Source organism: Achroia grisella, unplaced genomic scaffold, assembly GCF_030625045.1.
Source record: "Achroia grisella isolate CSIRO2021 unplaced genomic scaffold, CSIRO_AGI_Agris_v1 utg640, whole genome shotgun sequence".
Classification (NCBI taxonomy): domain Eukaryota; kingdom Metazoa; phylum Arthropoda; class Insecta; order Lepidoptera; family Pyralidae; genus Achroia; species Achroia grisella.
This window is the reverse complement of record NW_026712977.1, coordinates 1,297,361-1,322,362: the sequence shown is the minus strand read 5'-3', so window position 1 is coordinate 1,322,362 and position 25,002 is coordinate 1,297,361. Positions and strand designations below refer to the sequence as shown.

Sequence of the window (25,002 nt, the reverse complement as noted above, 5' to 3'; positions counted from 1 at the left end):
TTGTCCACTCCAAATATTTATTTTTTAATTTTTGGACAATTATCTTTTTTTATTGTGATATGACATTAAAAATGCCATAACTCTAAATTTTCACCCTTCTACCACCAACCCCTATTTTTTATTAGCGATATTAGTACTCAAATTTATATGACAAAACAACGTTTGGCGTGACAACTAGTTTTGAAACAAAATAGATAAAACAATAGAATAGACGTTTCTATTGTTTTATCTAACAAAACATACACAAATAAATAAAATTGGAATGTCTGTTTGTAATATTGAAATAACCATTTTTCACTACATGCATGTGAATATAAATACGGTAGATACACCAAAATAATATTTTTTGCAATTTTTGTCTGTCTGCCTGTCCGTCTGTTTGTTCTGGCTAATCTCTGAATTAGCTGGTCCGATTTTGACGGGACAGGTAGCTGATGTAATAAGTAACTTAGGCTTTATTTTCGAAAAATAAATTACACGCGGACGATGTCGCGGGATCAGCTAGTTTTTTTATATAGTTAACGATTGACAATTTAATACTGCTCATTCAAATCGTAATTTACAACTGACAGAGTCACTTCGATGTCTGTCCATCTGTCCCTGTGTCAACGTCAGTTTCCTGGAGATAACAATGAAATAATATCAGTGAAACTTACCCGGAACGGGCCAAAATGATAAATGGCACTCCAACTGGTTGTGACTACAAAAACATACGGACCTCCAAATTTGTATAGATACTATCAACTACTATTTATATAGAGTAGTTTTCTATTCAAATAAAGGGTATACTCGTAAGTAATTCGTACTAATATTACAAATACGAAAGTAACTCTGTCTGTCTGTGATGTACCTATGAATGGACCGATTTAGATGAAATTTGGTACACAGATAGTCTAGATCCTGAGAAAGGATAGGCTACTTGTAAATTTACAATAAAATGTAAATTATTTCGGGCAGATTCGAACACATAAACTTTAGATCTAAGTCGAATTGTTAACCGTCTAGACTAAAACATATAATAAGTATTAACATATGTAATGTAATCCTTATAAAGTAGAGAAGCCGAACAGGAGGTGAAGTGTGGTTTCACTGATCAATTTTGATAAAGAAAGTTATTTATACTGCTGTTATAATTGGAATCAATTTACTGAGATAATTAATTCCAATAAGAGATATTGATACATTCAATAAAATTTTGTATCTACTTAAATATATAGGTCTATATATAATAGCTGATCCCGAAATACGTTGTTTTGCCATATAAATTAAAATCACTATTAAACAATAGTTTATGGCAGAATGGTGAAAATTTAGGGTTGTATTTTTAAATACAAAATCATAAAAAAAATTAGGGGTGGATCACCCTTATCATTGAAGCGAATAAAAAAATTGTTGGCCAATTCTCAGATCTACCCGATATGTACACAACATTTGTTAAAAATACTAAAATCCTTCGAAACGGCTTCTGTTTCGAAGGATTTTAGTAATGAACACCGTGACACGAGAATTTTGTATATTACATTAATATTAATATTACTGAGAAAGACTTTACTGGAAAACATCAAAGTTGGTATCTCTATCTCATATATTTCTGACACTAAGTAACTTGCTATTTATGCTATATTTTTTAGATGAATGAAACCGAAATAAAATCAAGTATACCTAAAAGTAGGCCTAAATATACTACTATTTATCAGCACCGTAATAAAAAATACAAAATATGATTTCATATTGTTATCCCAAATGGAGTAATCAGATGAATTTTTAAAAACTGATTTCAGAATGAACGTAAAATTTGACATGTCATTTAGACATATATTTCGCTAGGTATATTTAAATACAACGTAAAAAACCAAACCTACCGCCTCTCGGTTCACTTTGGTTTATTAACGATATTTGTACCTACAGAGAATTCGATAAAGTTGAGAAATATAAAATTTATAAGTTATTTTATATTTCTTCTTGTGGCCAGTTCCAAAGTTTGGGATGTAAGTCGGCTATGAAATCGTACATACAAATTTTTATTTATATAACCTATACGAATATTTACCCTTGGAGTAAATTGGGCTCTGTATATAAAATCGTGTATACAATTTTTTATACGACTTAACTTACACGAATATATCACCGAGGTCGACAGAATATGAAACTTTGAATTGAACTCGTTATCATCTAAAAGTGAAAGCGTAAACCGCTGCACCAAGAACGTCAAAGTTTTATAAACTATTTACTGCATGAAGGAGGTTATAAACGGAAACCGAAAACTAGCAGACGCAGCGACGAGATTTTCCACCGAACGGAACGTGTATTGAATTCTTTATTCGCGCTATTAAATTTTATTGAATTTGACGTGCTTATGGGCATTCACTGCTGAAGGCTGCCATCGTCTGCATTCAGTGTCAATTTTCAATTTTCACGGATAATCTGTTTCGATTTAAAATAACATCCAATGTTTGACAGTTTTTGAAACAAAATTTCAGAATCAACCATCATTTGTATCTTTGAAAGACTAGCTGTGCCCACCGTTTCATTCGCATGAAATTTATATCCCCAGTATTATTCTGATGTATACGCTATTACTGTAAAGTTAATTCAAAATCGTTTAGTAGTTTTTGCGTGAAAGAGTAACAAACATGCATTCATCTATCCAAACTACAGTTTACAAAGCAGGCTATTTGGTTGCTAAAGTATGTATGACACAGATACTCAAATCACTTTGTAAAAGTCTACCTTCAGAATTTATTTATTTATTTATTTTTGTAAATTGACCAATGCAAATGTTCCGAAGTTTTGGTAGTGAATGCTCTTAAGTGCTGCGAGGAAATCTAAACAGTGTTTGAATATTGAAATCACTATCAATTATTGGACGGTCACTCTCAATTATTGAGATTCTGTTGACACAATTTGCTTCAGTTCAATGCCTCAAGATTGGATATTTATGAATTATAGGCAAAAATATTAAATAACAATAACAAATTGGGGGTTGGTAAAATAATGAACCCTTTATACGGAAACGTGCAGAGGTCCGTCCATTAATCACAGTGCGTGTGCTACATTAAAAAAAAACTACTAATGCTCTGAATTTGAAATTTTTAAACAGTTCATATACACATATCTTCTACCTAGTAATTTCCTAAAGCTATTTTATTTCAGATTCTTGCTTCAGTAAATATTATAGTAAAGTTTTTAATCACCAACAATCGATATTACTATTAGAAACTGTAATTAATATATAAGTAAGCAATGGGATTGTTTTGACCACAAGTTTAATGTGTTAATTATAAGTAAGTCGGTTTACTGTCCCTATATTACAGTTCTACATTTAAATACTAAATGCTAAAAAAACTACATGTAAATACTAAATACCAACAATACATGTTTAAAACCTCATGCTTATTAGTCAAGCTTTAGATTTCCCATACTTTCATGTTAATTAGTGACATACAATTGACTTATTTTCTGTAATCTATTTAGTGTTACTTATGAGATATTAAACTAAAAGAAACTAGGTGACCCGTGAAAAACGTCTGCGTTACATTATCTCCGTTTTTGCAACTACTTTCAGTGCAGCTGCGCTCTTATCGGTCACAGTAGGTTTTTTGTTAATAGATATATAGAAGAAGATAATTTTGATATCGATATAATAACAAATATTATACACATCGGAAATCTATAACTGTCTAATTTATTATACTCTCGATATATTTTTATATTCTGGAAATCTATTATAAGATAAACATATCTATATGTAATGGTAGCAATAAATCAACAAATTTGGAATAACATCATATGTAACATATATCGAAGAATTTCATTTCGTTTTCAATCGTTTGAGCAATCTCGCAAACACTGCTACATGCAGGCATTCCATAGATCGCTAAAATAAAACGATCTCGCAAGTTTGTTGCAAGAAAAGATCTCCCTTGTATTTCTGAATACCAAATTCATGTTTGTGTATATGCTACCGACAACGCTGAACCGAAATTGCTGCGGCTATAACGTCCTAATGCATATTTTTACGACTGTAATGTCAGATGGGTGCGACAGTCACAGATAGTCAAATGACGTTCTGCTGAACACTTGCTTTCGTGTCACCAAGAATATATGAATTTCAAGTAGCACGGAGAGAAGCTTCTACCACTTTGGTTTGTTATTAGAGTTTTCCATCACCGGGAAGATGGTGACTGCTTTTATTTTCGTTTCGGCCAGTTTTGATAACCACGAGCTTCAACTTTCACTCTATTAGTTCTCTATATTTTAGTTATTACATTATTTTAAGTTTTTAGTTTTAGGTTATTTGTTTTAATTTAATATATCACTTTAGTTATGTATAAGTTCTCTTAATACATGTCTAATATACCTATATTGAAAATAATCAGATTTATCAGAGCAAAAGATTTCTTTAAGATTCATAAATCGAACATAATAATGTTTTTGTAGAAATAAAAACTTAAAATTCTAATCGCTGACAATATTATCTGATTGCACTAAGAATGAGTGCGTAATGATTTCAATGTTGATTATCGCATACATATTACTTGTTATTGTACAATTATTTATATATAAAAAAACATTTAGTCAAAAGAGCAACACACAAGTTTCGTGCTCATTCTTCTTGTAATGAATCTGCATTCCGAATGAGTGATAGAATCAAAAATATGACTATTCAAAAGTGCTTGTATTGAGTTTATTTGAATAAAAATTATTTCTCTTGCTATTTCAGAACCCCCACCAAGTGGAAGATGACGTAATATGATACAGCTACACCACCAAAACATATACACTTAATAAAGAACATATTTTATATCATTATAATTATTCCTGATCAAAATAATGAAAATTCTCGCTGTACACAGCCACGCGTGCGGTTCGGTTATGAATTCATGATACGATGCGGCGGTTTTTGCGGTGAGTTCAAAACTTTCCTACAAAACATACGATATGGTTTAGTTTTGAAAAATAAAATTAATTTATATTCATTTCACACATCTTTTCGTGACATATTTATTAATACAGCATTTCACTGGCTGAATGAGGCCACAAAACCACTATCTATATTAATATTGTATAGAGGTAGTTTGTATGATCTGAATAATATTCTGTATTACGGATCCGATTTAAAAAAATATTTCAGTGTTGTTGTGTTCCTATACATCGACAAAGGCTCTATATAGGATACTATATTACGTTATGACTAGTAGAAGAGGTCCTACATTCAAAAATATTTCAAAAAGTGGGATAAATGACGCAGAAGCAGTTGCGAGGATCAGCTTGGAATTTACAATCCATCATTGACCCAAATCGGGTCAAATCTGAATAATACTGAAAATGTTGATAAATGATGATAATGAATTTTATATTTTTAATTCTAATTCAGTCACCGTTGATGTAAACTGTTGAGTCTGACTACTCCAATAAAGAGTTGCCAATATAACAATTTTAGTTACCCAAAAAACTGTACTAGGAGTACCGTTTTTTTATCGCCATACCAGAGAATTAGAACATTTATGCCTCTGTAAGAGTAGTAGTATTGCAAAAATAGTAGACTTAAAGTCTATCCTAGGCTGCACGTCTACAGTTAAAGGATTACAGTGATTTGCCTAAGACCTAAACAATCCGCTTACCGTGCCGTGACCATGCGATAGATTGGGTGATACCCCTACAGCAGAGTTTGTTATACGAGTATATCCATGTCATCATGGTATACTTCGTGCAAAGTCACATCTGACTCATGTATTTTAGCCATTAGCTACTGCAGTGACTTTTACTTTACTTTTTACTTTACAATCATAGAATAGAAAAGAAATAATACTTATTATTATATTTTTTTATTTCTTTTCTTTTCAATGTTCAATCATTGTTCTTCCAAAACTCTAATCGGTTTTGTCAACAGGCCCGTAATTTACTCATTTGATATTTAGAAAGTATTTTAATGTAGTTAATATAAGCACCTTTGAATAGATATATAATATTCTTTTGACTCTACCGTTAATTCGGAAATAAGACTCATCACAAGAAGATTGAGCAAGAAACTTGCGTGATGTATTATATTTTTAATAAATGTTAGATGAATATACATCAGAATAAAGGTAATAATAATAAAGGTACATCAATGAAAACTTCTGTACCATTCATAAAATAATTTTCGTTCATTTGGTACGTTCGTAATTCGTTTTTTTACGACTGATTATTCATAATCAGTCATAAAAAAACAAATTGCTCTAACTGACTAATTGTCAAATTAACTGGAGTTGAGAAAGACAAATTTTAAAGGGCTTAAACTTTTAAATAGCGTATTCTTTCATAGCGGATGCCTAAATAATAAGGGTTTAGGAAAATCTTGTGAAAACGGGATATTGCGGATAACATCACAATGAATAGATAATTTTGGAGATAAAAGTATATTATATATACGGGTACATTTTTTTTGTTTTTCATATTCTAACCGTACGACAAAAAAAGACGTGTTATAAGTATAGCGTATCTCTATATCTGTCTGTGACATTATAGCTCCTGAACTAATGGACCCGTTTTTCTTATTGACGTCATCTTGGTCCTTACCCACAACTGTTTTTTTTTTTCAGGGTTTAAATGTTTATATACAAATATTTATTTAACTCAGAGATTTTATCCGTTTAGTTAATACATATTATCTATTCCTAAAGAGTGACAAACCTGAATCTAGTATTGAATTGAAATAATATCGAAACTGATAACATAAAATGTACTATAGATTATTTATCTTTAACCACTTCATAAATATCACCTACAGAATGATTAACTATAATTTATCCGTGAAAACTCGGGGCAAGGAAATTACTAAAATATAAAATATAGTTGAATATAAAAATATGATGACAATTCATTGTTAATAATGTCAGGTGCCACAAAAATGGAAAACACGTTGAAAATCAAACGAATTCAAACGTCAAGAACAAAGGTGCCGTAATGGAACACCGTGCTGAAACAAAGGACCGTATCAATCATTTGGAGAAGAAACGAAATACGAATTACTCGAAAATGGGGAAAATATTATTATTTTCTCCATTTCCAAGCCTCGTTCGGAATTAGTATTACTAGCATAAAAAGGGTCGCATAAATACTTATTTTGAAAAATTTTATAGAAATAAAATCATAACACTACACTTAGAAATTATTTAATTTATTGTATTTTAATAACATAAATATAAGTACTAAAATACCGCATTTTGGTAAAACAAAAGGCCGTATCAATAATTTGGAATACAAATGAAATACGAATAACTCAAATATAGAAATAATATTATTTTTCCCATTTTCTAGTCTGGACAACACTGATATCACTTGGGACTTTGACATTATTTCCGTAACTTTAATTTATATCAAGAAAACTATTCTAATGGTAAATTTTTTTGAAACAAAGCCCGTACTCCCAAATCATACATATTTTGAAAAAACAAGAACAGTTGTTTCTTGTTTTTGCTTGAAAATATGAATATAAAAAAAAATATAAAAACAACCACTTTCTGGTAGGTACTTTTTACGTTAATTGATTGAGAAAAAATTGGGAATTATTTACTTTGCGCTTAATCCTTTTGTAATAAAAGTTCAAGAAGTTTGTTTTAATCAATATGAACAACAATGGTTACAGTAATGGTAGACGGTATGGTTAATATTTGGTGAAACAAAGAATCGTAGATATTTTTTGGAGAAGAAAAGAAAAGCCAATTGGCTTGAAAGTGAAGAAATAGTCTTATAATGGTGAAGAAATAACTGCTGACTGGCTTTTAACGGACGAAATAGTCACAACATAATAATTAATAACTCTGCCTAAAAGAAAAATGTTACTTCGATAATAAATATACATTTCTTAATAAAATATCTATTTCGCAAATATTTTTGTGTCTTTTGTAATATATTGTTATTAAGACAAACAAAATTTTGGTGACACAAAGGATTAATTTTTTTATTCATTTATAGTAAGTTACCTCATCCGTGTCAAATATGGTATTATATATATAAAATATAAAGATGCTTGTTAATATCAATCGGCCGCAAAAATATCATATTAACACTGAAATCCGCATCCAAATCCGTTGCGTACGCTTGTAGTAAACGGAGCGGCGGACGGACGCGGACAGCGACTATTTTATATTAATATATAATGTTTCTGCAACTCACGTATATCGAATTAAATGACGAACAAAGTTTTAAAAAATCTAAATAAAAATATAACACATATAATCACCAAAACAACATTTTTATTTCCCACACTTTTATATTTTTTATTTGTGTTTAGGATTTTTAGTCTTTTTGTGTACTTTTAGAAATTTATTTTATAACATAATACAATAAAAAATAATTAGCCTTAATTTTTGTATTTTCGGATTCTACACTGTTGTTGAAAGGCAGATTTCCCGCAAACATACTCAAAAATATAAATATCTTGACTCCTGCTCTCAAGAAAATTTGTTATTTTTTTCTTCAGCAAACAGAATAATTCGTAAGTGTAACAATAAAATGAGAGCAAATAATTGGTACGCGATTCTTTGTAAAGCAGCCGTTGAAGCTGATATTGAGAACAGATTGTCAGGATTGAACGAACCCATTAAATGGGAATTAAGTTATGTCAAAACATATTGCGCTCTCAATTTTGATATCGATATAAAAAATTGTACCATTTAAATTATCAAAAGAAATATCACTCATACAAAAAGAACGATATATTTGTCACGCACAGAAATACTGTCTACTCCAAATACCATTTATGCCGTCACTAATACGTAAAATAAAATGGAAGAGATAACTTCAAAAATGAGGAAATTAAAGAACATTTTGTGAGATAGTAAAATCGTATCTAAAATCTAATACACAACGCGATCCGGCGCAAACGGCACTCGCCGGCTCCGTGCGGAAAATTTGCCGAACAAACGTATTAAATATCGCGACACAAACATACACCAACAAATATAGAAGCAATTGAATATTTAAAAATTTACGGCGTAACGAAAACAGATCTTGCGTTTTTTTTTGTGTTAAATTAACCGTGAAAATTGCTCAAAACACAGCGACGTCGTCGATTCTTTTCAGAAGTTTTGAAGCTGAAAATTGTAACATAAATATAAGACTCTATTCTAATAATACAAAAAAGTATGTATTATATTTTTTTTTTAATATCTGCAACTGCTGTTGAAGTGATAAGTCGAGCTAAGGAAGACTTACCTTAGTCCTACAATTCGCGCGCGATCTCGTCACTTTAACTTTGAGTAGACGTGGTACACGTCCGTCGCGGTGGCTGGTTGGTGCGCGAATTGTCCGAGAGGACGGCGGGCGGCCGGCTCTGAAGCCGAGCGTTCCCCGCCAATCTGTTGCTTCGCGCATGCGCGACGCGCGTGGGCCGGCCCACAGCGGCGGCGATGCGGTGCGGTTCGCTGCTGTAGCGGCCGCCGCGCCGTCAGCGGGCAGCGGGGCAGCCTCCTGAAGCAACCAACACACTCGCTGATCATCATCTCCCTTACCATACGCTGTACGCAGCGCGCGGCCGGGACCAGAGGGGTACGCGCCTCGCCATCTTTCATCACATAAAATTTTCATGAAATTTACAATTCAACGATCCCAGTTTACCCTTCAGTTGTCACAGGGGCACCTTGTCATGCCTTTTGACGTCCATATTTCCATACAATTGAATAATTCACATTGAAAATGTACGTCGAAAACTTTAAAATTACAATTTAGGAGGTCGGCGCGAAGAAAATTGTTTCAGCCTCAGAATGGAAAAATAATAAGCTAAGGAAATATTAAAGCACGGGTAGGGTTTTGTGGCTCGATTACAGAAAATATGAGTTAAATGAAAGTGGGGAGTACGCGGTTGCGGAATAAGCTGGGAACGTTTTTTAATGGCTTTTCGGGGTTATTCAAGGTAAATCATAGGAGAAAATTAAGGCCGAATTAGGAAAACTGGCCTATAGGCGGCGCGCCCTGCAGACCTGGTATTAATAGAGAATGAGCAGGGCGGACGGTGGTGAGTACCTCTCATGCGCGTGGAAGTGTTGGCTCTACAATTGATAAAATATTTTAACCAAATTCTGAGCCTTTAGCAAATTATTAATCAAAAGGCATTTTTATATATAATATATCACACCCCATCTTCAACGACCACCACTAACCACCACGCAAAGCAAGTATCACCCTTCACGCGTAAAGGCTTTGCTTGCAATAGAATGTTACACTATTTGTCCATTCTATCCTTAAGCCATAATTCTAATTGTCATACAATATTTACTGTTTTCTTTCGCTTTCAATATTGTACAATTTTCAGAGCAATGACTACAACAGAAGATATAGGCCCCAATCTAAATGCCAAGTAACTTGGGTCACGCTGTTTGTAACCAAATAGATTAGGTCGATTGAGACGGGGGCTCTTCACGTACATCTACTTTGCCAACCAACTGCAGTTTATCTCATAGCAATAACGACTAATATTGCAACCAGGTCGCGTATATTGGGTCGATCTCTAGACTCCAGTGAGACTGACTAGACACTAATATGAGGGCCTAACCAACCCAACTGATTTCCGAGTATATAAATTTATAGCCCTAGTAGATAGGCCTAAACTAAAAATTCCCGTCTCTCATCGGCCGTTTTAGTTGGATGCACTGCGATTATAGTGCTAATAGCAATAGAATAGAATAGAATAGAATAGAAAATCATTTATTCAAATAAACTTAATTTAAGCACTTTTGAATAGTCATAACAATTTGTTTTTTATCTACCACTATAAAAATAACCCGTTCAGATTTTTGATTTTGCTTCAATGTACATTTTTCTATACTCTATACATATAAATAAAATTGGAGTGTCTGTTTGTAATATTTAAATAATCGTTTTATACTACACGCATATGATTATATTCATATGCGTGTAGTATAAAATATATGCGTGTAATACGGTACGTACACCAAAATAATTTTGTTCCGGCTAATCTCTAAAATGGCTGGACAAATTTTGACGGGACTTTTATTGGCAGGTAGCTGATGTAATAAGGAATTACTTAGGCTACTTTTATTTTAGAAAAATAAAGTTAAATTCCACGCGGACGAGTCGCGGGTACCTGCTAGTTAAGAATAAACCTAGTCTACGCGTTGATAAAAGTTTACTTACAAATTCGTGATCCTATCTATCTCCACTTCATGTTTCTACAAAACACATTCAGTACTTTAATTATCAAAATATAACAAACAAACAGACAGTCAAAATACTATCGTTTTTATAGTCTAGATACAGTTTGTTCTGGTTCAACATGGATATACGTCTTTAAAACTTGATATGTCAAATTTCAATCCACATTCAATCTAAATTGCATTGGACAAACGTCATGTATTCGTGATTCGCGTTTGTATGGCATAGTTTATTTCAAATATATCACTTGTATCACATACATAGTACATTTATATTTGAATCCACCACTTTCAAACGGAGTGTTTGACATATTTCCATTGTATTTGATTCTATCGTTTTCAAAAGACGCATTGTATTGAAACTAGGTATCCCTTTTGCTACAAACAGTGTTTATTTCTGTATCTGTAAAGCTTAAAGCGAGATTATTAAGTAGTAAACTAGTACTACTAGTGACGGGCCCCGGTTTTACACAGGTGCGATAGTTGTATAAATCTCTAATTTATTATTAATATAATAGTCCAAGGACAATTTACACAGCGCCATCTAGACCCAAGCCAGGCTAGCTAAAGGTTGTGTACTGTACAACTAATACAAATACACAGATTTTTTTTCGTAAATATTATATATAGAAAACACCCAGATACAAACAATGAATACAAATGTTTGTGCTGTGCAAGGAATAGAACCCGCACCATCGGAAGTAAGGCAGTCTGTTGTTCCTCTAGACCATGGAGAGAAAAAATAAATCCACTTTTTTCTAAAATATCTATCCGTGTCATAACCAGGTCTCTAATGTAGTCATGCTCTCTAACCAAGGACTTAGATGAGAAAATACTCTACAATGTATTTTACATATAATGAGTAAATGGACAAAGCACTAAAACCAATAAGGATGATCCTAAAATATTAAAAGGGTTTTGATGTGAAGAGAAGGAAATCAATTTGTAAACGCTTTTCAATAAACCGTCATTAATGTTATTAATTATTTGTCAATTATTATTTGGAGCCAACATTAGGATAGGAAACTGTATTGATCCGTTGTCATCGCCTCTTTTGTGTGAAAATAAACCTTAAGTAAATATAATAATAGTGGACATTTTCGATTCAGTCAAATATTTCGAAACGTACAAAATACGATAACAGCCCGTATTGTGAAATTACTCAATAAGTTAAGTAATATTAATATTAGGAAATAAAAAGTTTGTAAAAAGTATAACATTTGAAAATACAAATGTTATACTATAAACGATTATTCTATTTTTTTACTTTTTATATTGAATCTATAATTTAATTATTACTTACTTCAAATACTTTTGTAACTTACTGTAACTGTTGTTATGATCAGATTCCAAGTTATCGTAATCTAAAAAAATAATTAAATAAAAAGTCAATAATTGAATGCTAACAAATAATATGTATTATTAACTAAATTCAACATTAACCGATTTCATCAGAAAAATATGAGTAATTAACAAATTCTAATCTGAATGTTAATTTCAATCCAATAAAATAATACTCTCTTTCCTAAGGTTTTTTGGAAGAGATTGCGTGAGCGATAAGAGCACTTTACCTTTCTTCTTTCTTTAATGTATTATTAATTATTTTTTGTGTGCTTTTAATATTGGTGCAATAAAGAATTATAAATAAAAATAAATTTCCAACCATACTCATGAAACCTATAAACGATTGTACTCGTATGTATGTATATATAATTAATAAAATTTCTGCTATAGGTACTAAACTGTTTTAAGAGTGCAGAGACACAAAGGTTCGCTGGTAGAGATGCTAATAGCATTCAGTCTGCATCTTGTACAAAATTTCAATAAAGTTTAAATGAATAAATAAATAATGTATAATACAATTTCAATATCGATGTTGCAAACTCTTTGCATATATTTATATTTTTATTTTTGTGTCAATTTTGAATGTTGTTTTTCAGTTTTTTAAATTTGCACATAATTTATTGTCCCTTTTTCATTATTATATACATTATAAGTACTGTCCACTCATTCTATCGCCCACAATCAATGTTTCACATCAGTGTAGACCAGGTTATCAACGTGGTTGATAATTTATGTTTTATTTTATTTAGGTAAAGTTTCTGACTAAAATAAGGCAAAGAATCAGATGATAATGACAGTTAGTATATCTAAGATAATAAGGGGTTATTAAGACCTAGTACAATGTTATTAATTTTACTACTATATTTTCTTTATGAATCAGAGTTTATAAAGAATGCTATAATAGGTGCGGCTAGTAATTAGGTGAGCCCCTCCGATCGATCCCCCGTCCAATTCAACGGGAATCGATGTTACGACGGCCTGAGCCGAGGTTCGAACCCCTAGTGGTGCCCTCGGACTAAAGTTGTATCCGTTAGGCGTGAGTTGGCCTTCAGCTGTTCCATAAGTCCTTCCGCGGGTTTGGAGTGCCATCTGCATTCGCCCCCTATCGTCCGGTGAACCTGTAAAGGCCATCTGCGGCCAACCGCATTAGAGTAGTCCGAAAAAACAAAAAAAATAAAAAATAAAAATTTGGTGAGACAACTAGCAGTTTCCACAAACTCTTCCTCACCTAATTTAACGAGAGGATTCGATACTATATCTATTTTGTCGATATTTCGTATACCATTTATAATAACTACCTATCTAGGATTATTTTTATGATCCCATACTTAAAAGAGATAAGATTCTACGATAGCTGCCGTTTCATTACAGTCAAGTGCAGTCGGAATTACTCGTTTGAAACCCCTCTACGTTACGGAACCCACTCGCATATGTATTATCGGCGACCAGCTCGTATACCGTGACATTACAAAATGCAATTGAAATAATAACATAGTTTTTAGAGTTCCAAGCAGAAAGGTGCTCAAAACCCTTATCGTGCGAATTTGTACATTTGTCACAACGCTATATTTCAGAAATGACACTGCTTGTATCGATTTGATATTTAGATTACGTGTAGGTATTTTTCGTCTAATAATCATTGGATTATCCCTATTTTTTTTACTTTTACTGCCCCTATATTCCGTTTTTTTATTGTTTTTATTTCCATACAAATGAAAACGCTTCTCTGTGCTCTACACTTCTCGCACTAACGCTACTTTCATAACGCCTAATCATAATGAAAAGATTTTTAAGTCGCTACATAATTTCTTAAATAGTTTATTTAGCTTATGTTAGGTTAGATTAATTCAAAATTTTATATCTTGCCAGTCTAGTTACATCAAAGAAAACCTTTCTAATGAATACATTTTGAGTAATCATAAAATATACATTTTACAGGCAGTTTTGGCTAAATCTAGAGAATAGAAATATTTTCATTCAAATAAACTTAATATAAGCACCTTTGAATAGTCACATTTTTTTTATTCTACCACTAATTCGGAATGCAGACGCATCACTAGAAGAATGAGCAAAAAATTTGCGTGTTGCTCAGGAACAGTACACGTAACAATAATCATGTTTATGGCTTAATAGCTATATCGTATTACTATAGAAATATTTTATTTGTTCAGAACCCGGTATGCGACATCGATACCACACTTGATCGGTTATTATTTTTCATGTGTACAATATATTAATATTGGAATTTTCAATAGCGTTAACAACACTATAATAATAATAATACTAGTAATGGAGTAGTTATGGAGTAGTTAGAGATAACATTTGCAATTTCGATGGGTATATATAAATCTAACACGATTAATACCGAGCTTACCTCCTACCGGTTATCGACTTTCAAAAACTATGTGTGAGTCTAACACACATAGTTTTTCATTGTCGATAACTTTACGGCTCACGACCTTATATGTACTACCTTTTAGACCTACTGTTCAGAGAACTACTAAGCCATGTTATAACGTTCTATACATTATTATAGGTACTATGCTTTTAACTTAACCGCAAATGCGTTTAATAAGTTTGACATTTTATATATATTTCCCACGGGATAATCCGCGCGGCGCCATTTACTTCCCGTTCCTATGAGAATATACAAACCTTATTTTCTGCGAATGCTTACTTTACAAAATAAACGTATCGATTGTCTACCTATAATATTGCTCCTACGAATATTCAATCACATCTCTAAAAGTTAGAAATTGAGATACCGCTAAGCAAATAAAAACTATTGAAAATACTATTCTCGTATCAATTATATAATTTAAAATGTATGAAAGTGGAAGAGATGTAACCTCAGCACATTGTATTCCCATCTATCGCTAAACAGGTAAACAAATGCCAATCCAAATTTAAACTTTCCAGACTTACAATTAGTAGGTTTTGTGTGGTTAGCATTAATGGTTACAAAATAGTAATAATTGTAATGAGGATGATATAATAATGGCACTATGTGCGACATGCTATAACGGTATAACGTGGCGTTGTTCATGTATTGGTGACGGTTATCATAAACTATCAGACGGGCTTTCAATTAAATTTGCATTAATAATCACTATAAATTATTCTACCTAATTTTTATCAAGCTATACTTAGTGAAAAATGTTTAGAGTACATTCCTCAGTCTTCCTTATTTCGGGAGCCTTTACAGCAGCTTACTTTGTAAGCTTGATTCGATTGTAGGGTGGTTAAGGGGTAAAATTACAAGATAAAAGGCATGACATCTTAATCCTTGGAAATTGTCGTATTATGAATATCACATGATAAAATAAATGTAAGTAGTAAATAAAATGAAGTTAAATAAAGATTTTTTATTGTTCTACTTACAGATCAAAAATAATCATTTACATATACTATGTATACAGATACAACAATGAAAGAAAGAAGCAAGAAAAAGAGGCATCAATAGGCGGTCCTATCGCTGAAAAGCGATTTCTTCCAGAAAACCTTACCACTACCTAATTGAAATCAATTTTAATATCAATAAACCTTCCTTAACAGACAGTTTTCGGTCAGTGTGTATATATGCAGGAGACATTTGCAAAACAGTGGAAAATTTTGCCAATATCGAATGAAATTTAAATAGGACCGCCTTTAAAATACAGGCATCGTACGTAATTTGAGTTGTCGTGCATTCTGCATTTATAATGATAGTGGAGTGCTTCTAAATGTGTCAGAATATATAATTGTGCAACACAACTAACCATAATGGCTATTGATGCGGCACTAATTCGTGTCCTACTTCACTCTAGTAAATACTTTATTATTATAACTAGACACCCTCCCCGACTTCGACTGCATTGGAAAGGTTAATTTAATAAATATAAAATAGAACTCATGGTACTCGATAATAAAATGTTCTATTTTGCGGTTAATAGAATTTTTAAAGCCAGTAAAATATTTTTTGAGATTATACATTAACAAAAATTCTTTCTTTTTTTATGTTACTTTCGACTGCAAATTATACTATAGTACGGATTACGTGAAACGGAATTTTTAAAATAGATATATGTACTATTTTTTGACATTATCCATTATAGAAGGATCTTTACATTATTTTTTGTGAGATTTTGTGTAATGAACACTAAAATAATGAAATAAATAATTAGATACTTTTTTTTAATACATATGTTATTATTATTTTATTACATAACTAAGCATGTAAAAATATAATACTCAGACTGATACCAATAATCATACTGCCTATTACCTTCATAATATAAGTTTGTACCATGCGCGGAATTCAACCCGCGACTATCGGAAGTAAAATCTTGTGCCAAACCGTAAGACCACTGAGAATGACAGAAAATAAAGAATAATACATTCATAAAAGTTTCTCAAGAAATAACGTTTACGCATATACTTATAAATGTAAATGTTTAAAGCTTAAGGGTTGTAGAAATGAACATCATTCGGTGCATACAGCCTCTCCTATAAGGTTTCTGGCTCAAAGGGATAAATGTAGAATATAGAAGTGACAGTAGATATATCTTTCTCCGCTCCCCTACATGGACTTTAATTATGCCGAGTCTTATATTTTTTGTGCTGGCAATGTGATTAAAAATGGGTAAAAAGTTCATTGCATCGCGTATTAGTGAGTAAATATTCTGAGTTAATAAAGGCATTGTTAATATTCATATCTGAAGAGCGCTTGTGATAGGATATTTTGTAAAATAACTTGTTTCAGAGCTTACACGGATTTGTTGGACGTTTTAAGTCTCTCCCCAGGGTAGGTATTAGCTATGTTGAGTTTTTCGTAACGTAATTAATGAAAATATTGACGCTAATGGAATTTATTTTTTATTGTATTGAGGAAAGGTTTTCTGGGAATTCATACTGACTTTTCTAACAATAGAAATACTTGTGTCTCGTAGCTTGTGTCGTGTATTACTAAGAAAATTTCGATCTATTTTAGTGCTGGATTGTCCATCTGTGTATATAAATTTAAAGGAGTTAAACTGATTAAGTTACGGATATGTATGTTATGTATACATTATTCAATTCAATAAATGTGTAAACCATTTCTAATTGCATAATTAACAGTATTTCCATCATAGAACAATAACCAAAGTAAGTAAATAGATACAAATAATTTGTTATTAAAAATTATTTAGCCAAGTCTGTGCAGTAGCGCCTAAACGAAGCTAAGCCAGTATCTTAGACACCAGTACATTCTTTAAGGTAAAATGTATATGAAAAGTCATACACTTTTCATACAATTTTTGAAGTATTGAATGAAAAAAGATGGGGTGACAAAGGCGATAAAAGTTTGTTCAGACGAAGTTGAGTGTAACAGTTAGTAATTTAATAGCTTTAGTTTACAGCACCTCACAATTCTTCTACCAAGAATCTTAACTTAGATTCAGCATTATACTGATTCGTTTCTTTATATATTTATATTGTTTTCTAATTCTGTACAATAAGGCATTACGAATAAACAAGCAAACCATTATTGTCAAATGCACACGTGATATCTACTCTCCTATTAAAGTCTGAGTATTTAGGATATTACTCCCACGCTGGCCAGCAGGTATGGCACAGTTTTCTTCCGACTTTTCCTCTTATCGCACAGATGTACTTGTTCATTGTTTCCTCAGTCGCCGCTTACGACTTCTGAATATTGTAATTACAGTGAAATACACAAATAAAATAACATTAAATTTAACGTTAGGTTACGTGCAACGCTTTTAACTCGTAACAACTTTGACAACTTTCCTTGTTATAACTTTAATTAGATCACGTGAATCCAGTTAAACATATTGTGTAAATCTAAACTGTTACAATATAATAAACAGGATTTCATGTTTACGAACGGAATAGGATTGCGTTTAAAATAATATTTAATTAAAACTGCTGAATTTGTGGAAATACACTTAAAGGGGTGAATTGTGATGAATAAAGTAAGTTGTGTTTTAACTACATACAATAGACTTCCATTACTTCTTTCTTAGGAGACTTAGGATAAATGTAGACATTATTGTTTTTTTAATTAATAATAATGGAGTTGCGTACGCGCATGGGCTTATGCAGGACACCAATGAAAAATTATGTCAGATCAGATTACTTCATCCTGACAATTTCTCCAGTTTTAATGGTTTCTAGGTAGGTCCACGTATAGCGCGATCTAACATGGTACATAGCAACGAGGTTCCCATCCCGAATAAAGGTATATACATACATAAATAGGCATTCAAAATCTACCAAGTATTTGATATGATTTTTAAATGCCTGTTTATTTTGATTATATACAATGACAAATCTTTTCTATAGCATGAAGGTAATAAATAATTTACTAATAAAAATACCATAGAAAGTGAAGCACACCTGTGTACAATTATGCGTGAATGAGTCTAGTAGTCTTAGCCAATGTTATAGAATAAATACTTGCCATATTACATATAGAAAACCGTATACCTGGACTATACGTTTATATCGAATGTACCTAGACATAATCTAGTGGATGAACTTTCTTTATATAAAAAACTGAATAATTTTGTGAATCCATTAAAGAAATAGTGTTTGCCATTTTCTTTAATATTAAGCACACAACTGGAAAGAAACGTGCAGAGGAATGCAACTTCTAAAATAGGTTTATTAGATTTATTCGACGTTTGATATTTTTATGAAATAACGGAGTCTTCTTCTTAAACCAGTGACACATTTCAACCTTAATAAAATTTTGAAATATCTTTTATATTTTCAATGTAAACCAATCGATATTTATTTTCGATTATATTCCATGTTTGTTATTTTAATAAGTATAGGAGCCTATAGATTATGCATCACGACTATGTATAATTAAAATGCTAGTGTTGAGTTTGACGTATAGTGTGATGATACACCATGATGAATCAGAATACCTGAGGAAGTTTGAAGAGATAGCACTAGAGTGGAAGAAGTTACAAAGTAACTATCTGTTTTGGTATAAGTATACAGTTATTAATGCATAGGTAAATAATTTCTTCTATCAAAGGTAAAATATTACCTCTCGTACATACTCAGATTGTAGAATTAGAATGCGCGCGCGCTATCGCCGGTGGTGGGTCGCATGATTGATTGACACCAATCTTGTAAAAAACACCGCTTGTGTTTATTATATCTACTCTATGATAATTAAATTAGATAGTGTTTAAAAAGAATAAAATTCAAATAGATATAAATAAACAGGATATGCGTATTATTATCACGTGACTGAGCAGTTCCGTGCCTTACGTTGAACTAGACAATGTCCGCCGTTTTTCATAAAAAAAGTAAACCATTTTAATTACAATTACTTTTTAAAGAAAACTGACTATTTATTAACAACCAAATATAACACTAACGGGTTATGTGAAAATACTTATACATATCCTGGGTTTCTGTTGGATAAAGCGATGGCTGCTTCAGATAACAAGATATGTAAACAAGAAACACATCACGGGATCTAATCTAACTTTTACGTTGTTAGAGTATATTTTCTACAAGACTTTTGCTTGACGGAAGTTGGAAATTATTAAGGTGTACTTTAGATTAACAGGATAAATAATATAGTATGTAATTGATATCGTAAAATGCAACTAACAGCGTCGTAGAAATAGAAATAATATTTATTCAAATAATCTTAATACAAGCACTTTTAAATTGTTACATTTTTTTAATCTACCACTGTGGGGTACACAATTAAAAGATCTTCGATTTTCAAAATATGTGGACTGTATTTCAATTTGTTTCTTATTCTATGGGTCGGCCGGCCGGAGTGGGGTTTTCTTGGTCGTTGCGCCGGCGGTGGTTCTTCGTCGGTGGCGTATGCGTAAGAGCGCGCGATCGAGAACCAACCCGCCTTTTACGGGCGCCCGAGCGCGTCCTTCCCCACCCCCGCCGAGCTGTGCGCGTCGGCCGTCCCACCCTCCCGACAATTCCTGCACATGTCGGTGACCGACGGGCCGGAACAGCGAATACGCACACATTTAAAATTAAATACAATAGTAACAATACAAAAAACTACAAAAAACCACGTGCGACTAAATGCCACATGTTCAGGCTACACTAAAGCTGTGATCCCTAAGAATTTACACAATGGGCGGGCATAGAATTCACAGTATCTATGCCGCTACAAAGGGTATATGGTACAAACAATAGTCTAACCTAAACAATAGTCAAAACACTGGAAAAATACAAATTTATACACAAAATTTATTTACATATTTTCGATGCCGACTCGTGGTCCGCAACAGCCTCCCCCCGGCGCAGATCTTCGCAGCCCTTATCCCTAGGGAGGACCACTAGCCTTCGGGTCGGCCTTCGAAAAATTCCCCCTCGCGTCCTCACGTCCGCACTTCGCACCACGCCGTCGGGCCCCTCATAGGTGCGCTCCACTTGCCCGCGCGGCCACAGATTGCGAGGTAGCAGGCCGTCCACTATTAAAACCATGTCGCCCGGCTTGATGTTTGCCGTGCTCCGTCGTACGTCGTCTCTGGGCGTCAGCGTCGGTAGGTATTCTCGTAACCACCGCTGCCAGAATCTATCCGCGAGCGCCTGTGCTGCGCGCCACGTTCTGCGGTCGGCAACGTCGGTGGTACCTACGTACGGTAGGCCGACGGCTGAGCCCATCAGAAAATGGTTGGGGGTCAGCGCCTCTTCGTCCTCGGGTCGCACTGAGACGTGGGTTAAGGGGCGTGAATTGACGGTGTGTTCTGCTTCCGTCATTAGCGTTGCGAGCACCTCTTCTCTCGGCGCCCGCTCGTGCAGTACCACTGCTAGCGCTCTCTTCACGCTCCTTATCAGTCGCTCCCACGCTCCTCCTTGGTTCGGTGCGCCCGGGTCGCTGTACCGCCAGTTTATCCTCTTGTTGCTGACGTACTTTTCCAGTTCAGGGAGCCATTCCTTAAACGCAGTCGTAAGCTCCACGTCGGCTCCGCGAAAGTTCGTTCCGTTGTCCGACATAAAGGTTCGTGGCCAGCCGCGACGCGCTGCCATGCGTCGTATCGCCATTATAGCAGAGTCGGTCGATAACCCCGCTATGAGTTCTATATGCACGGCCCGGGTGACCATACACGTGAATAGGAGCCCCCATCGCTTCTCTCGCCTGCGACCTATCGTCACCCACATAGGCCCGAAACAATCCATACCGCATCTTGTAAACGGCCGGGCGTATGCGTCGAGTCGCTCCTTTGGCAAGTTCCCTTTCACTGGGACGTCGGGGTTCCTCCGGCGTACGGCGCATGTTGTGCATTTGCGTAATACGGTCTTGACGGTCGGCCTTAAACGCAGCATCCACACGTATTGGCGCAGGGTGTTCACCGTCTGTTCTCTGCCGGCATGATGATGTAGCTCGTGTTCTCTCTTAATCATCATCTGCGCCAACGGGTGCGCTCCGTCCAGTATGGGTGGATTCTTCATTTCTAGCGGCACCTGTGCTGCGTTTATACGTCCGTTCAAGCGTATTATGCCATCCTTGTAAACGGGATCCAGGCGGAACAGACGACTTGTCCTGTCTACGGTCTTTCCTTCGCGTAGACACCGCGTTTCCTTCGGGAAACTGTCCTGTTGCGCCTGCCGTATTATTAGTTGCTCCGCTTTGGCGAAATGCTCTGTGCCTAGCTTCTGTGCCCGTCGCCTGCATTTATCTGCGAACAGTAGCACTTGCGCCATGGTCCTCCTCACTCGGTCATATGAAGAGAACCGTGCAATGTCGATCACGGGTTCTGTCTCCTCCCGGACGTGTGCTACCATCTCTGCTGGGACGGGCTCGCTCTCATGAGGCCATTCTTGCTCCGGAGCGTACAGAAATGCCGGCCCGACAAACCATCTGTCGGCAGCGGTCATTTGTGTGTATCCCGCGCGGGTCGCGTCGTCGGCTACGTTGTGGGCAGTCGGTACCCAGCGCCACTGTGTCGGTTTCGTCAGTTCGGCGATTTCTGCCAAACGATGAGCCACGTATGGAGTATATCTGACGGTGTCGTTCCTTATCCAGTGTAGCACCGTTTTCGAGTCCGTCCATAGGAAGACTTCGGCCTCGCGACTATGTTCTTTCAATATGTCAGCGGCCAGTCGGGCTCCTATCAGGCTCGCCTGAAGCTCCATCCGGGGTATACTCTGCGCTTTCATGGGCGCTACCCTCGCTTTGGCTGCTACCAGGACGACGTTAACGCTACGATCCTCGCGTTCCGTCCTCCAATACGCGGCTGTGGCATATGCCTGTTCGCTTGCGTCCGTGAATACGTGCAGTTGCGACCGTTGGCTGTCGTTCGTGCCATACCATCGCGGCAATCTCAGTTCCTCTATATAGGCTAAGTCATCTCTCCATTCCTGGAACATCCGCGCTTCCTCGGCGGGCAGAGAGTCATCCCATTCGACCTTCTGCACCCACAGCGCCTGCAAGATGATTTTTGCCGTGATGGTGTAAGGGCTCAGCAGCCCGAGCGGGTCGAACAATGACATCACCGCTCCTAAGGCTTCCCTTTTCGTCGGTATCCGCGTGCCGTGCTTCACTTCTCGTGGGACGCGTGGCATGCCGGTGTTGAACGCCAGCTGGTCTTCGGCTGACATCCACAATAACCCCAATGTCTTTCCGTATGGATGTGCGTTGGCTCCCAGTTCCTTCGGCGTCCTCGCTCGCTGGTCCTCACTCACATTCTCTAGCAGGCTCGGTCGGTTTGTATTCCAACCCGCCAGCGTGAATCCTATCCCGCCATGAACCTCTACTACCTCTCGAATGGCGCGGGCTGCTTCCTCTTCGGAGTCAAAGCTATCGACCCAGTCGTCCATGTAGTGGTTCCTTGTTATGGCGGTGTACGCTGACGGGTGCGACTCTCGGTGCTCTGCCGCGTTCCTGTCTCGAACGCTGTGTGCGATGAACGGTGAGCTCCTCGCCCCGAAAATCATTGAGGTCATTACGTATTTCTGCGGCGGGTTAATCCTGTCATCTCCTCGCCACAGAAACTGTTGTGCTGCTCTATCTTCTTCCCGTATCTTAATCTGCAGGAACATCTCTCGTATGTCTGCCGTGATAGCTACGGGCTTCTCGCGGAAACGGTATAACACACCGTTAAGCGACCGTAGCATATCTGGCCCATCCAGCAGTACGTCGTTCAAGCACATTCCCTTCGAACGGGCCGCGGCGTCGAATACGAGTCGCAGCTTTCCGGGTTTATTCGGATTCGTCACTCCGAAATGGGGAAGGTACCACGCGCGGTCGTTGTTGAACCGGTCGTCGGTTACTTTCTCGGCGTAACCCTTGTCCAACAACTTGTTTATCTCCGCGGTATACGCCAGCCGGAATTCCGTAGAGCGATCCATCCGCCGCTCTATTCCCCTCAGTCGGCTCGCTGCCATGTCGTAGCTGGGAGGTAGAACGACGTTATCTCTCTCCCACGGCAATCCTACGACGTATCGCCCATCCACTCTCGTCGCTGTGCGGTTGAATGTGGCGACGGCGCGCTCCTCCTTAGCGATGGGTAATCTCTTCGACGATATACCCAACGCGTCGATGTCGTAATGCGCTTTTATTATGCCCTCTATATGCCGCATGTCTGGCTCGGCGTTGCGCTGTGTCAACCGCACGTGGAGGACATGTTCCTCGTCTTCCACGACACTTCTGGGTACCGTTCCGTGGATGACCCATCCCAGTCGTGTCAGCGACGCTGCGGGTTGATTGTGCCTTCCTGTGAGCAGCTTCCGCGTAACAATTAGATGCCAGTTGTCTGACCCGATCAAGACCTTGGGTCTGGCATCTTCGTAGCACACTTGCTCGCAAGTGAGTTGTCGCAGGTGTCCGTACGCGAGTATTTCCGGGTTCACTCGCTGCGTTCCTAGGGTGAGATCCCGGATCGTACGCGCCCTCACCGAGTGTTCTTCGTCCGTATGGTGTCGCCCTCTGATGATGACATCAGCCACTCGGCTTGAGGCTTCGTGCCAGCTCGAGGCCGCTCCCTGAATTCTCAGAGATCGCGTCGGACCTTCGGCTCCGATCTGTTCTGCGATCTCCGCATCGATGAGTGTAACCGTCGAGCCTTCATCTAGCATCGCGTACGTCTCTACTTCGCGTCCCGTCTTGCCTTTCACGATGATGGGACACACCTTTAACAACACTTGGCTGTTCTCTGGCAAGCGTGCTGCGGCTGTAATCGCGGTGTCCTCTTGCCGCTTCGGCGGTTCTTCTGGGGGTGCAGCAGGGCGTGGTGTGGCTTACGACACTCTCTCACACCACATTTGCGTGCCTTACACTTGAACCTTCTGTGCGTGCTGTTCATGCATTGGAAGCACATCTTATTTGTTTTCGCCCACTCCCATCTGTCTGATAACGACATGTCGTTCAGCTTCTTACACTTCGGCGTTACGTGTGCGGCGCCGCAACAGAGACATTCGGTACTCTGTTCGCTCTTTTCTACGGCGGCGTATACGGCCGCGCCACGATCCGTCATCTGTCGCCGAGGTGCCGACATCGTTGCTTTCGGTATGGGTTGCCTAG

General features: G+C 36.4%; 1 protein-coding gene across 1 annotated transcript; it reads right to left on the bottom strand.

Moving 5' to 3' along the window:
• Nucleotides 1–9,065: 9,065 nt before the first annotated feature.
• LOC131849125 (uncharacterized) lies at nt 9,066–24,557 on the bottom strand. The gene is made up of 4 exons (XM_059199118.1): nt 20,752–24,557; nt 9,966–10,034; nt 9,202–9,550; nt 9,066–9,080 (listed from the first exon to the last, which is right to left on the bottom strand). The coding sequence occupies exons 1-4, from the start codon at nt 24,555–24,557 to the stop codon at nt 9,066–9,068; spliced, it is 4,239 nt and encodes a 1,412-aa protein (XP_059055101.1).
• Between the last annotated feature and the right edge of the window lie 445 nt (nt 24,558–25,002).

Coding starts and splice junctions, on each gene's coding strand:
- LOC131849125 (XM_059199118.1), bottom strand. CDS start 24,557: ATGCTAGATGAAGGCTCGACGGTTACACTCATCGATGCGGAGATCGCA. Junction 10,035..20,751: donor GAGGCTGTTGCGGACCACGA/GTCGGCATCGAA, acceptor TATCAATTGTAG/AGCCAACACTTCCACGCGCA. Junction 9,551..9,965: donor TCATTCTCTATTAATACCAG/GTCTGCAGGGCG, acceptor ATGTGATGAAAG/ATGGCGAGGCGCGTACCCCT.